The sequence below is a fragment of the Sturnira hondurensis genome, unplaced genomic scaffold (genome assembly GCF_014824575.4).
Source record: "Sturnira hondurensis isolate 20B ecotype Veracruz unplaced genomic scaffold, ASM1482457v3 Scaffold0016617, whole genome shotgun sequence".
NCBI lineage: Eukaryota > Metazoa > Chordata > Mammalia > Chiroptera > Phyllostomidae > Sturnira > Sturnira hondurensis.
In genome coordinates, this window is record NW_028089248.1 from 3,257,766 (window position 1) to 3,272,263 (window position 14,498).

The following is a 14,498-nucleotide window of genomic DNA, read 5'->3' on the forward strand; positions in this document are numbered from 1 at the left end:
AGACTTAAGTTTTAGAAATAATTTAGAAATGTAAATAACTTACAATAACTTGTAAATAGCATAAACAGAACAACTGAAGGACAGAGACTGGCAGAGTAGATTTAAGAACATGCTCCAACTATATTTTCTCTATAAGAAATGCACTTCAAATATAATAATACAGCATATTCAATATAAAAGGTTGGGAATGGTATATCATGTAAATATTAATGCAAAATAGTAGTAGTAGATCTATTAATACATTACATGGTGTACTTCAGAGCAAGACAATTACTAGACACAGACGGGACATTACCTACTTAAAAACTATCACCCACCAGGAAGACTTAACAACCCTAAACACCTACACACCAAACAAAAGAGCTACAACGTATGTGAGTCCAAAACTGATAGAAATGAAAGAAAAAGTGGGCTTATACCACGACACCACTTGGAGATGTCATTCTTCACAACGGAAAGGGCAAGTAGACAAAAATCGGCCAGGGTGCAGAAGGACCAGAGGTCTCCACTAACCCGGAAAATCAATTCGCATTTAGGAAACACTCCACCAAACCACCGCAGACCACATGCTCTTTCTAAGAGCGAACGGAACACCCACCAAGTTAGATCACAGACCATGGGGCATAACGCGAATTTTAAATATTTGAAATTATACACACTGTATTTTCTGACCATGACAAAGAACTAGAAATAATACAGAAAGATAATGGGAAAATCTTCAAACACTTGGAAACTAAACGACATGCTTCTACATGGTCCGTGGGTTAAAGAAAGAAGCCTCAAAGTTAATCAATCAAAACATACTGAACTAGTCGAAAATGAAGACACAGCCTACCAAAAAGTTTGGACACAGCTAAAGTCATGCTGAGAGACAATTTACAGTACTAAATGCTTACATTAAACAAAGGAAACATTTCAAATCAATGATCTAAGCTCCCACCTGAAGAACCTAGATAAAGAAGAGCCTGAAGCAAGTAGAAAGAAGGAAATAATGAGCAGAAGCCGATCAAATTAAAGACAGAAAAACAATGGAGAAACTCAGAGTACTAAAACCAGGATGGACATGAAACAAGGAAGATGTAGGTTAGCATCGGAATGAACCAGGAGACTTTATCACCGATCAGGCGGGCGGCACGGGACGGACGAAGGAGCACAGTGAGAAACCAACACGCATCGAACGGACACCTCGGGTGCTGGGGACCCAATCCCCGAAAATGCAGGCTTCCGCCACTCCCCCAGAGTTGTATGACCATTACAAAAACAGATTTATAATTCTAAAGCTCACACACAAAAAAGGAACCTTCAGATCCACATGGGTTAGCTGGATAATTCTTCCAAAATTTAAAGAACTGACCTCAACTCTACCCAATCTCTTCCAGGAACGAGGAGAGGCAGAAATACTTTCCAGTTCCCTGCCTTTCAGCCTGGCTTCCCCACGCACTCACACGACACTGCCACACAGGGCGAAGAAAGAAAACTACAGGTGAGTATCTCTCATGAAAATGAACACAAAAAGTCTTAACGCAATACTAATAAATAGAATTCACCCACACATAAAAGAATTATATCCTATGACTAAGGGCCGAATGTAATTTCGACTCCTTAACAGTTAAGGGGTAGTTACATGGACACAGTCCTAAAATGATTTCGGCCCTTTGAAGGCGACCGCGAGGCTGACGTGGCCCCTGGTGAAAGAGTTCGACACCCTGCGCTAGAGTGAAGGCCCCGAGTGGGATGACCTCGGAGGTCTCACTCCCTACAGAAGGCTCTACGCCCAGAAGCAGCTGAGTGAGGGCTTACTGCGTTGGAATGAATGGATGGCCCTTTACAAGACTGCCTGTTAAACACAGGCATTTATTGTAACGTGAACAAGCATTTTGATTTGTCAGATCCTAAACTGTGTTATGTTCACAATCAGGCTTGAAAAGATCCATTAGGCCCTGGCTGGTGTAGCTCAGTGGATTAGGTGCGGGCCTGTGAACCAGAGGATCACGGTTCGATTCCCAGTCGGGGCACATGCCTGAGTTGCAGGCCAGTTCCCAGCTGGGGGTGCACGAGAGGCAACCATACACTGATATTTCTCTCCCTCTCTCCTTCCTTTCCCCTCTAAAGATAAATAAATAAAATATTTTTTAAAGAATAAAAAAAAGAAAAGGTCCATTAAATATTACGAGATAAGATATGCAGACGTGCACACTTTCCCCTGCGTGCACATGGTGTTACCGAGAGAAGCAGAGAGATGGCCACAGGTCCGACTTACGAGAACGTAGAAGCTGACGTTGAAGAAACCAGGAGAAGCAAAACACGGGGCACTTTTACAAAGCAAAACTGAAATACAGCTACCGCCCAAATGCCAGACCTCCAACTAAATTCATGCAAAGTAGGAAGCACTTCCGAAGTCAGCAGAACACTCATTTCTTACTTGGGGAGCCGAAAGGAAAAGCAGACTGCGCGAGCTAGATGGAGCCTCAAAGAGCATCTCACGTCCGACCCTTTGTCGCTACCAAACAAGAAACTGAGGACTTGAATCGACCAGTGTTCTGCATCAAAATTGGCAATGACGGAAAAACACTGGAGGCAAACAAACCATTCTGTTCGGTTGTCATTCTTGTGCGAGTAAAATTTAGCTCTTATACAATTAGAGACAAAACCCGTCTCCATGGAAACGGCGTTCGCCAGCACACAGTGAGGCCGAGAAGCCTGCTCTTCCCTGCAGGGCTGTGAGCCCGAGCGCCCACGCAGACCTGGGGCCAGGGGTCCTTCCCAGCTGGGCTACCGGGTCTGACGCGCCCGGCACCGGGGCTTGCTCCGGCCTGCTCTAAGCCCCAATTTTTCACCAGCAAAACGGGGAAACTTCAGACCTACCTTCTAAGTTTGTCAAGAATGTAAAAAAGTACAAGCCCTCTGGTCCGGGGGTCCGCACTTTGGCGGCTACTGCACGCAGGCTTTCCGAGGCTCCCTTCCGAGCTGCCCAAAGCCCGGGGCGAGCCGCCACCTCTGACCACCTCTGTTAATGAGTGACGTGCTCGTGACTGCCTAGCCTGTAACGGGAAGTCCACTAAAGCAGGGCTGTTGCTGTGGCCACCAACAGGAATTTGCCCATTAGTTGACAGCCACCATCAGACACTACTTGCTTGAGCTGAAAGAAAAGATTGCTGAAGTTTTTTTTTTTTTTAGGATGCAAAGCTGAGTGATCTGTTTCTGACTACAGAGTCACGAAGCCTGACCAGTCATGTCATCTCAAAACTGACAGGGACCTCATGGGACAACCAGCAAGGGCCCTCTCTGCTGTACGTTAGGTTACGGGAAATGGCCGACCCGCTTTCCGGCTCCGCGCCAGGTCCTCACTCCAATGGGCAGCAGTTACACACTTTCTGCCCCTCGAGTTACCAGAAAGGCTTCTGTCCCCGCCACTTGGAGTGCACGGGGATGAAGAAGTGAGTGACAGTGTATAAATGCCACCACACATGCACACATTTCCAAAACTAAAAATCCGCGAGTGCTGTCTTCACTTTGGGGTAAGAAAGGATGGGCTAACAGTCCCAAACATTACGAAAGTCAAGTTCCAAAACAGCACCTCGAAGCTTCTACCTGCCTCCTCGTAACCAAGCACATCTTTCCAACTCCGCCTGATTAATACATAAACAGGAAGAAAACCCACCTGGAATGATGTCATTGATATGCAAGAGAATTGTACTTTCGACGCTTGCAAAACTGCACAGCTGCACACCGTCGAATCGGCCGTCCCAGTTGCCGATAGGGTTATCCTAGAAATTAAGGAACAGAGTTAAGTTTCAAACCCTCCTCAATAAAACGTCAATGTAAGAGTCTGCATTTTTAAATAAAAGGGTTCTCCCAAGGTTTCACATGGGCAGTTTTTAACGGTTCTGGGAGCCAGAGGGACGACTATCCTGAGCACACAGGTGCACAGCACAGGGAATGCCACCGGAAATAGGAGGAGATGAACAATGCTGTGCTTGCCGGAACTTTCCTTGGAAGGAATGCCCTAGAGGGGTTTGGGATGGACGCCTGCACAGGCCACCTGGAGGATGGACAGAGGCGGGGGGACGCTGGTGGTGTAAACCTCAAGGCAGCCGTCGTGGTAGGCAAGGGAATGCCTAGACTGCCATCGAAGGAGGGGAAGGCCGGACCGACTTCTGCAAAGTTCGAGGCCCCAGTGACCTGAAGCAAGGGGACACTAACCCGAGGAACCCTCCTCCCCCCATCTCCCGGCCACCGGCCCCCATCTCGCCTCTAAATTAATGCTGAACAGGTCAAGAACAGTGGGTTGAAGGCGTGCTCAACCGTTAGCTCTGCTGAGGGTAGGCCGCTGCCTCTAACGTCTCACGTGGTAAAGACCCGGAAAACACTGCCTAAACATTACTGGGACATCTGCGTGACTGATGGGCACCAAGAGAATGTCCTGGATTTCCGAGCACAGGGTAAGAGAAATTTATGCCTGAACACGCATACCCTACCAAAAAGCATTCCTGAACACATAAAATAATCACTGCAAACATGCTGAGTACAAGAGTCTATTTCTCACATCCCTTCCTAACTCATCCTCGTGTTTAAGCATTCAGTATGAATGTCCTTCTTTTTTTTTAATTCTCCCCTGAGAGTATGTTCTTTGATTTTAGAGCGAGATGAAGGGGGTGGGAGTGAGGGGAGGGAAACACCGATGTGAGAGAGAGACATCGATTGGTTCCCCCTGCGTGCACCTCAGCCAGGGGATCAAACTCTCAACTCCTTGGTGCACGAGACGACGCTCCAACCACCTGGGCTACCCAGCCAGGGCTGAATTTCCTTGTTTATACCTAAGACATTATTGTCGGTGTTTTCAGTCTGTGATAAAAATGTTCTCAGTCTTTTCTTCTCCTTCTCTTAATGCCACGGGTCTCATTCAACTCACTTGGTTCCAAATCACCCGTTATTAACAAATATGATTGTTAAAGGAATATTAAAAATGAAAGAAACAACAACAACAAAAAAAACCAGGAGTCCACTTCTAGGAGGTACCCGGAATCGGCAAATTTCCAGAGACAGAAAGTAGAATAAAGGTGAGCGACCGGACACCAGCTGAGTGATGGGGACTCGGCGTGCAGTGGGGACGGGGCTGCAGTGGGGGCTGATGAGGGAGTTCTGGGGAGTGACGGGCCGTATCACTGCCAGTGAACTGTACACACGGAAATGGGTATGATGCTGCATTTCACGTCACGCAGTGGATGTCACCATAATGAAAAAAAAGTTTTGAGTGAGTTACATCCTAAGAAAATATGCTAATTATCTTTTCCTCTAGAGCGACGTGCTTTTCCTCCCTCCAGGTATTTTCTGTAAGTAATTTTTACACTATTCATTGAAATCAGATTAGCCAATAAAATTTCACAAAACATTACAAAAAGAGGAAGGCAGATTTCAAGAAAAGCCTTTTCAAAATAAAGAAAAAAAAGGAATTATGTATTTCGATGTTTCTTTCTCTATTGGTCAGCTATCACACACCGCCAATTTAAAGATGGAAAACATTCCAGTTTACTCAAACTGAAAAAAAGAATAAATGCAATTCTCTGTCTAGACCCCTGCCCCATAGTAATGTTTGATCCTTTACCAAAGATACATCAGAGCAGGTTCCTTAATGACTTCAAGTCAGTCCCTTTGAAATACCGGCCCGAGGTGTTTAACTGGCACCTAACATGGTCCCGGAACCAAAGGCTACATTCTCGAAGACGATGCAGCCGGAAAGCCTCTTACCATGTCCACACCTACAAAATAGCCTAAGCTCTCCTTTCCCGGCAGGACGTCACAGAAGATAACCGTTCCAGACTCCACCGTCTCCCCGAGCTTCAGAGAAACCCGGGAGTTGATTTCCAGGGGGGGCAGCTCCCCCTGCGCCGCGTCCCCGGGGCCTGCATAGTCACTCTCCAATCCATTGTCCTCGTCTCCTAGGATCTCTAGCTTGTCCAGCGCAACAAAGACTCCGCAATCTTCATCACACTGGAAAAGCTGCTTTCCTTGGTACACCCCGTCAGTGAAACCTTGGCCACAGCCTTCTTCCTAGTTTTTTTTTTAAAAGAAAAAAGAGAGATAGGTAGATAGATAGATAGATAGACAGACAGACAGATAAAGATGACCCACAAGAAAACAGTATCCACTCTAGGGATTTCAGGGAAATCACTGACAAAAATCCAAAAAGACACATATAAGAAATACAATATAATTATTAGGAGTTGTTATCGGATGTGGAGTGTCTGGAGAAAACAAGGAAGAAGCTGTATCTGATGCTGAACCAAATCACTTGATAGTTTCGAATCGCAATTCCACTGCGAGAGAGCCAGGCTGAATCCGACATTGTCGTTTTTAGCAATAACTGTCATAAAAAGGACATTTGCCTCCACAGTAACAGTGACATGTGCCCCATTTACTGAGCACGTGCTACGCGCCAGCCACCACACTGACTCCAGAACCGATGCATGGCGCCAGCCCCACGGCCCGGGTCCTGTCGTGGTCCCGCTCTCTCACGGCACAGCTGGGATTCAAATCTCCGACTGGTTTACCGTCACTGCTCTAGAAAGTTAAATCAAGAAGCAAACCAGGACCGAAATTCTCTTTGTGAGAACGTCAAAGGGTAACTGACATTTAAGTTCTCGGGAATTAATATTAATTTTGAAAACCTATCATGAGTTCTTGGTTCTCTTTTTCAGTAGAAATAAATTCCAAGATGACTCTCACATGTATTAACAACTATCAGCAAGTTTAAATTGCTGCAACTTGGTAAAAAAAAAATCTTCTATCCAAATTCCCTTGCTGCATAGATCACAGTAAGAAAAACTGAGAAAGCTACAGATGATAATGCCAGAAGATAAGTAAGTTTTGTGATGTGATTAATTAGTTCACAATCAGTCTAGGTCCTATGGAACACAGACACATTTAAAATTTCTAAGATGCTCAAGTTCTTCCATAATGACACAATCTGTTTGTATTTCTGACTGTCGGAGGTACGCTGTTAGAGCTTTCCACGCAGTATTTATTGCTAAAAAGCAAATTCTCAGGATTGTAAAGAGTAAAAATTTCGGAAAATTTCTGGGAACACAGCTGGTACTTAAAGGGGGGAACACACACACGCACACAAACACACACAACATGCAGCGCCCGCTGAAAGTGGTTATCAAACATACCAGCAACTCCACTCCAAAGAATATGCCCGACACGGTCCGCTCGGCTAACAAGGGCCCTCGGAAGCGCACGACCCCCCGGAACTTCTCCTCCCCGGGCCTCAGCTGCACCTTCACGTGGCAGCCCACGTCTATCTGGAGGCCTTTACTGAGTCTGTTTCTGTTTCTAAACAGGCTTAGCCTCTCTTCGCAGTTGGTAATTGCCAAAAGCAACTCGGTGAATTTTTCACTGATTTCCACCACATCCTTTTCATCAACAAAGAGAACCGCGTGCGGCTGTTCTAGGATCTTTAATGCGATCTGACTCTTCTTGCTTTTGGCCGGGCCCCGCGCGTGGCCCACGGCGCGGTCTTGGAGGTACTGCCCTATGCTCCCCTTGGGCACTTTGAGGAGCTTCTGGGTTTGCTTGTCTGTGACACTGCATTCTTGGAGAAGCAAATAAAAAATCCGCTCTTCCCAGTAAGGTGAAGGAACTTTTTCTTGGCTCCATAAGCCTGAACTCATGGTGACATTAACTCCAAAATATTAACTCAGAAAAAAGGGAACTATGATGTTTGTGGTGAGACCGCAAAGGGGAAATTCACCGAGAGTCCCAGGGCCAGTTTTCGGCCAGCTGAGGTCCATGCTGGGAGACGCCGGGAACACAGGGCCTGGAGGAGAAGCACAGAGAGACCTCACTCCAGGGGCTGAGAGTCAGCTCAGAGACGCGAAACTTCATCATGCGACCAGAAGAAACACACGCATACATAAAACACTTCCAAAAAATATCTGAAATGGTTGAAAGACACATATTACTTGTATCTACTGTAATTTTATATATTTAATTAAGGAGATCAATCGTGAAGTATCTTCAGAGACAATGTGATAATGTTGTTTTCAAGTCAATGAAGTCCTGTCCAATCAAATTCTAAGTAAAAGATAACTTTATGTACATATTTTTAAACTTTAGAAAGTAACATTTTAAATACATCCTGCCTAACTTAAAGGAATAAGCTGATGTATTTGGACAGAAACCACATAAATCAAAAAGGCTATTGATTCTGTATGTACACCTAGTTTAAATAAAAAGTTACCCATTGTAACTATTATCTTAAACATCTTTCATCAATAAAATATCATAAAATCATATTCTGAACCACAATTCATTTATCTATCTGCCATATTTTCATAATGGAACATTTTATCTGTTTCATTTCCTTAATCTTGTACATTTCGTCCTTGGGCAAATGTTAGTCATATTAATTATAGCTATCATTTAATTTCTCACATTTGCAAATATCAGATGTGGTAAATCTGACTATATTAAAGATATCTGAAAAGATAAATTCTGTAGCTATCAAAACTTAACAAGGAAATATAGCCATATAGTATCAAATATAAAATTTCGTAGACCACAATTTCAACTATATAGACTGGCAAGGAATACACAAACAATTGTTTTCAGTTTCAAATTTTCATTGAAATTTTTTGAGAATAAAATCCCATCTTTCACAGTTAAAATGGCCTCCCCAACTTTGACAATCGCAAACTATACAACTCCATTCATTTGAATTAAGATTTCCATTCACTATGCTAATTATCTCATTGAAAATAACAGTTCCTATCCACCCTCTGTTACATGAATGGGGCTATTTGGTTTCCACCCTCGGTCTGCACCCCGCCCTTCTCCGAGGGGCAGTCACTTCCATCACTCCAGGTAACGTGGCCGCTGATAGAGCGCCGGCCCACTGACCGGTTTCGTCCTTGGAATGAAAAAGTAAACAGCAGGATGTTTTGTTTCATCACTTAATGATGAGATCATCGGTCCCATCTCTACCCAGGACGACATTTCTTTTAGAATGTGCTGTAGGATGATGATGTTTTCCAGGGCGGTGAGTGTTCACAAACCTGTCCCTGCACAGGCCAGCGTGCGACACGCAGCCCACCCAAGGCGGGGAGTCTGTCCCCTCCAGGGCAACCTCAGACCAGCATCACCCTCCAACCCGCACTGCCTGGGCAGCAGGAAGAAGACCGGGCAGAGCTGGCTTGGAGCGCCTCTCTCCTTTTCTTTCCCCCTTTTTCCTGGGTGTTTGTCTTAATTCCACTGGAGGGCACTGTCTACTTCAGCAGGACTAGAGCCCGTGCATATGTGCCACTTACATAAGACACCTGTGGCCACCGGATCCGGGCACGCACAAACAAAACCGCTACGAGGGTGACCCAGACAGCCACCGAGCCCCAAATCTGCCTCTCCTCCTTTAAAGTACCGGCATGAACTGCTTGTCATTTCTGTCTAAAATTCTTCTTAAATGTTTCAACAAGGAAACCGCACTATTTTTTTTCCCTGACCATTGAATTATCCTGATGAACATAAATGATTCCCTGTGCCCCTCAAGAGGCAGAGGTGCCCGTCCCTTTGCTGAAAGGCCTCCGCTGGTGCCCCTGGGCTCCTGGGCCCACCGCGTGGGAGGGGCAGCCTCGTCTTCCCTCGCCGTGGGCCACTTCCTGTGGTTTCCTGCACAAGGCATCGGGCCTCCTTCACTACTTGCTGCTTTCCAACTGGCTGCCTCTAGTCCCTTCTGAGGAGCCAGGTGATGAAATGCGTCTGCGTGCTTAAACAGACAAGCAAAACCGCCCTGCACGGGAGTTTCGGGCCTCGAGCACATTGGCTTCCCCGCACAGGCGTGCGCCTGCCGATACCGCGCAGGAATCTGCAAGGGGCCCCTCCTGGGAGCGATCCCTGAGCACGATAGTGCAGGAATTCAGTCGCTCCCAGGAGGCTGAGGTGGTCAAAAAGCAATTTCTAAAGAAGTGAGTGGTTGTTTTGTTCTTTTTAAAATGTGTTAAAATATTTGGGGCCAAAAAATTGTTTGTAAGTATAGCAATTTGGTTTTGAAGAGAAATTATTTCTTAAATTTCTGAAAATCATACCTTCAAAGAGTAAAACAAAAAACTTCTTTGAGTCGCAATAATTATTACATGCCAACAATACCTACTCTGTTGTTCTCTAGCCTCACAATTCATGGGCGTCTCAAATAAAACCATGGGTGCCAATGAACTCTTACCAAGACAAAACTAAATTACTATGTGACTGCATTAGGACACCTGAAATAAATAAGTTGAAATAAATTTGATTTACAAAAGTGTTTTTGGAAATCACTTTAAGAGACAGTCCCCGGTAAACTGGGTATAACCGCTTTGGTGTATAAAAAGGCTGAGGCCGTCTAACAACAGTTACCAGGAAGCCTGTTTCCCAGTGAACTCGGCAGGCCCAGGAGACATTCCCGACTTGCATTAGTGCCAGGGGCGTCAGTCAGCTTGGACTCAGTAACAGGATGGGTCACTTTGTCAGAAAATCAGAACAGCCAAAGCAAAAGCTATAAAATACTTCAAAAGCACTATCCAAAAATGAAAAGGATGCGGTCATTCCTCTTTTAGAAAGAATACATTAAAAAAAGAATAGGGTAGAAACGATCACATTAAAAATGGATCCTCTGAGAGCGCGCTGAATGGGGAACTTTACAGCTCTCGTCTAGAGTTACACAAGATGAAACATTTAATGACCTTTAATATCTCAATCTAACAACATCACCGCAGAAACACGTTAATGAAAAGACTTTCTGTCTCTTTAGAAAGAATATAAAGCCAACATTCTTCTTTCCCAGGATATCCAGAATGGCTCAAGTCAGTCCTAAGAAACCCAAGCAGCAAAAACTGAGTCAAGACTGCGTGGAAAAGATTTAAATCTCGTTAGCAATGAGTTTCTTTACCACTCGAGAAGGCTGGTCAGTTTGGTTAGTGTTTTTCAGCACGCGGCACGGTGTTAGATGCTGAGAAAGCCAGTCTGTAAGATATGGCGGCCTTCATCGTGTTCTCCTACTACCTTTGAGGCCTAATTATCTAACAGCTGCCTCCAATAGCGTACTTCACTTTGCAAATTAATACATCACAGATGATTCACCTATATAACATCAATACTTATTTCAGGCTGGAAAACTGAGTGATCGTGAATATCCTGAGAATGACTAGAAGCACTAAACGAAGATTACCAAGGAACTGGAATACAAAAGCGTAGTTAACCCTAAAACCGTACTGAGGAGAAGGCCTTTCTTTTGACAACATTCAAGATGAGAAATGGGTCAGGGTCACAAAGATTGGAAAATCTATGCGGTTATCTGAGCTCACCCAGTGTCTGAATTCGGTGTAAAGGAGAATTGAGTTGTGTTGAAACAAAGTCATCGAATTCACACAAGGGCTGGGAGACACAAATATTTATCAGTTTCCTTTTGATGCAGTAAAGAGATGATGAAGAAGTTTTATAGAAACATGGTAAAGGTCAGACTGCCCCGTTCTGAAAGATAATGTGCCCACCGTACACCACAGCTGACCCCACACAGTCGCTACCTGACACTCACAATGACTAACTGGCCCAGAAGGCACAGCCGCTTCAATTCCCAAGTCATGGTGTTATATTTGTTCCAAGAACTTCATTAAAGAAAACACAGCAGATCTAATTTCAGAACAGTCTGCACCTCCTGAGACATCTGGATTTGACCTTGGACCCCCCCACAAGGCTCTCTAAATCAGAATACAAATCACAATACTAAAATACCGCCCCCAAGACAAATGGCCAAGAGGCAGGAAGGTCAGTGTGAATACAAAGGAAAGAAGACAATGGGACTTATTCCAAAAGCTTCTGGAGAGCTGGAATAATTACCACTCTAAGAAAAAACATCTCTCGTTAAAAGAACAAGTTACATTCCTCAACAGCTAAAGAAGAGAAATACAGAGAATCGATGATGAGAAAAGAGACATTCAGCCTTAATTTTCCTCATGGACTCACTTGTGACCCGAGCAGGCAGGTCTTCAGTCCCTAAAACCAGCGGGATTTATCAGGGTAAAAAAAAGAAAAAGCCAGGCTCCCACACCTGCACGCTCAGACCAGAAAAACAAGGACTTCTGTGGTCTCACCAGGGCGATGTGGCCACTGCACTTCCAGACTCTGAATCCCCGAACCGGGGCCTGACCATCTGTGGCATTGGGGACCCAGGAAATGAACGAACGACTTGGTGAACTCAAGTGATAACAGTGTGAGCCCCAATTCCATTTCCTCATTTTCACTGCTTAAGTGATTAAAGCTTCTTCCAGGTTAAAAGCAAAAAGAGGAAGTGGAAGGAAGACTTCAGGGTTGGGAGTATTTTCATGCTCTTCACCTAATTCTCTGGAAAGTAATCCTTCTAATTCAGAAGGATGCCATGGTCAATTTTTACCCGTCGTCATTGTTCCACATACACAAAAGAAGTAAGAACTATTTCAATTATGAAAACAACCTGCGTGAGCTTCACTTGCAACTGGCTTCCGAGATTCCCGCACCCTGCCTGCTGTCCATAAATTCTGTCCAACCACTGGGAAGACCTCGACAAGTTTAAAATCTTAGTGTGACCGAATACTAACAGTCTGATGATAATTACTCCTTTCTCTCATCTTGTATTAAAGGCACCCTCAGATGAAACAAAATCACGATTCGGGCAGGGCAGACCACAGTGTTGCTGAATGTTTGCTGTTTTATGTAACAGGGGCCCTGGCCTTACCAGCTCTTCGTGAAAAGTCACCCCCCAAAGGCAGGCTTCTTCACAAGAACACTGGAAACATGTGCAGCTGAACATCAGAAAATGTTCTGGGTGTTAAAAGCATCCACAGCACGTAAACTTCCACAAGAATTTCCAGCAAGTCCTTTTCTCCTAATACTGTTCTGGTTCAAATCCACCCACCACCCAGTGGGGAACTGGCAGCTACATGCTTAGGGCCATTCAGTCTACTTGGGACATGAGGGGGTGTGCAGAAAACCAAAACTTGAATGAACACCCTCTCTCAAGGCCTGGATTATTTCTCCTGGAGTCAGTGGCTACAAAAGGGACAATCGTATTAAGATCCCTATTAGCCCCAATTCAAAGGCAAGGCAGGGCAAGAGCCTCGGCTAAGGGCACAACTTTCCAGGGAGCCCGGGAGCAGAGGAGGCAGGGGTGATGGCGGCTGGCAGACTGCCGGGCTCGGTGGCTGGAAGATGACAACCACTCTAAAACACGCAAACGCCAGGGGTGGAATAGAAAAGATGCCAAGGGTGTGAATAACCGGGCAGCTGAGCCAGCTGAACTCGGCAGATGGTTAATACAATCGCGAAGAAAAGCAAAAGGAAGGAAAAGGAAAGCATACCTTGCTTTAGCGGAGCGCACCTTACCACTAAAGAACTCCGTGTTGCGTCAAAACCATCCTCACCCAAGAAAGGGGGAAACTGAAAGAAAAAGCAGAACACGCCATCAAGGAGGCCTGAACCCTGACTGCTCTTCCTGGGCGGAAGCCAACAGCGACGGATCGATACGCCCCACCACAAACAGGTGAGATGTTACAGCCTGGGGCTCCCGATACCAACCAACCCGGTGATCAGCAGCTGGCCACCGGCACATGCCTCAGTTTCCCCATTTGTAAATACCGGGCTGAAGGGCAAGAGGGTTTCCGCGCTGCTCCCCCAGCAAATCCTGTCTTCTCCAGGGGTCCTGGCAGCGGCGACCAAGCTCCCACCACTCGGGAGCCGGCTCGGGAACGCCTCGGGGTGTAGTGGGGGGGGGGGGCGGGGGAGACCCGGGCGAGGGGAAGCCCGGGCTGACGTCAGTGGGCTCAGCTCCCCGTGGACTTGATCGGCTCGGGGCCGAGGCAACTAACGGGCCGACACAGAGGGCCCCACGGCCACAGCGGTGCCTGGAGGCGCCCTGAGGCCGGGGAGGGGCACCAGAGGTACCCGGTCGCTTGCCGCTCGCCGGTTCGCTCGCCTGCTCTCTCACTCACCTCGGACGGCCGGGCGTCTTCCCTTCCCCTGCCCCGTTAGCCTGCGTCCTCGACCATCGCCAGCGCCCCAAACCCACCGCCCTGCTATTTACCTTCGACTCGCAGCCCACGCGCAGCCAAACCTGCTACCTGGGCCCGCCCCCACCTGCCCCGCCTCCGAACCACACGAGGGGGAGGGAGAGAGCGGGGGCGGAGGGGCAACCGCCGCGGTAGCCAATCACAACCAGAGTTGCGTTCTTGCGCACTCTCTGATTGGGTCACCCGGTGACAGACCTTCCTCCAATGGCCGCCTGCCCGGAGAGGACTGTAGGGACTTTCCGCTCTGTCAAGCTCGGTGGAGCCAAAGGGAAAGCCGAGGGGAGCGGGGGAAGCAGGGGGAAGATGGGGGCGGGGAGCTCTGGTGATTGGGCGGAAGACTGGGTGCCGCATCGCCATTGGCTGGCACCAGAGTCAGGGCGGGGCTCCGTGTTTCCCTCGCTCCACCTCCCATGCCCGGGTCCTGGGTGT

The 14,498-nt window shown here is 46.7% G+C and overlaps 1 protein-coding gene across 4 annotated transcripts in view; it reads right to left on the bottom strand.

The window, feature by feature from the left end:
• CYLD (CYLD lysine 63 deubiquitinase) overlaps window positions 1-14,162 on the bottom strand; it is a 31,654-nt gene extending 17,492 nt beyond the window's left edge. For 2 of the 4 annotated variants that reach the window (XM_037066337.1, XM_037066334.1), the window contains exons 1-5: window positions 14,084-14,162; window positions 13,362-13,440; window positions 7,173-7,819; window positions 5,749-6,051; window positions 3,662-3,767 (exon numbers count right to left, since the gene is read on the bottom strand). In XM_037066337.1, the coding sequence (XP_036922232.1) occupies window positions 3,662-3,767; window positions 5,749-6,051; window positions 7,173-7,673 (910 nt within the window). In that variant the 5' untranslated portion in view covers window positions 7,674-7,819; window positions 13,362-13,440; window positions 14,084-14,162. The other 2 variants (XM_037066335.1, XM_037066336.1) reach the window with 2 other exon arrangements.
• Between the last annotated feature and the right edge of the window lie 336 nt (window positions 14,163-14,498).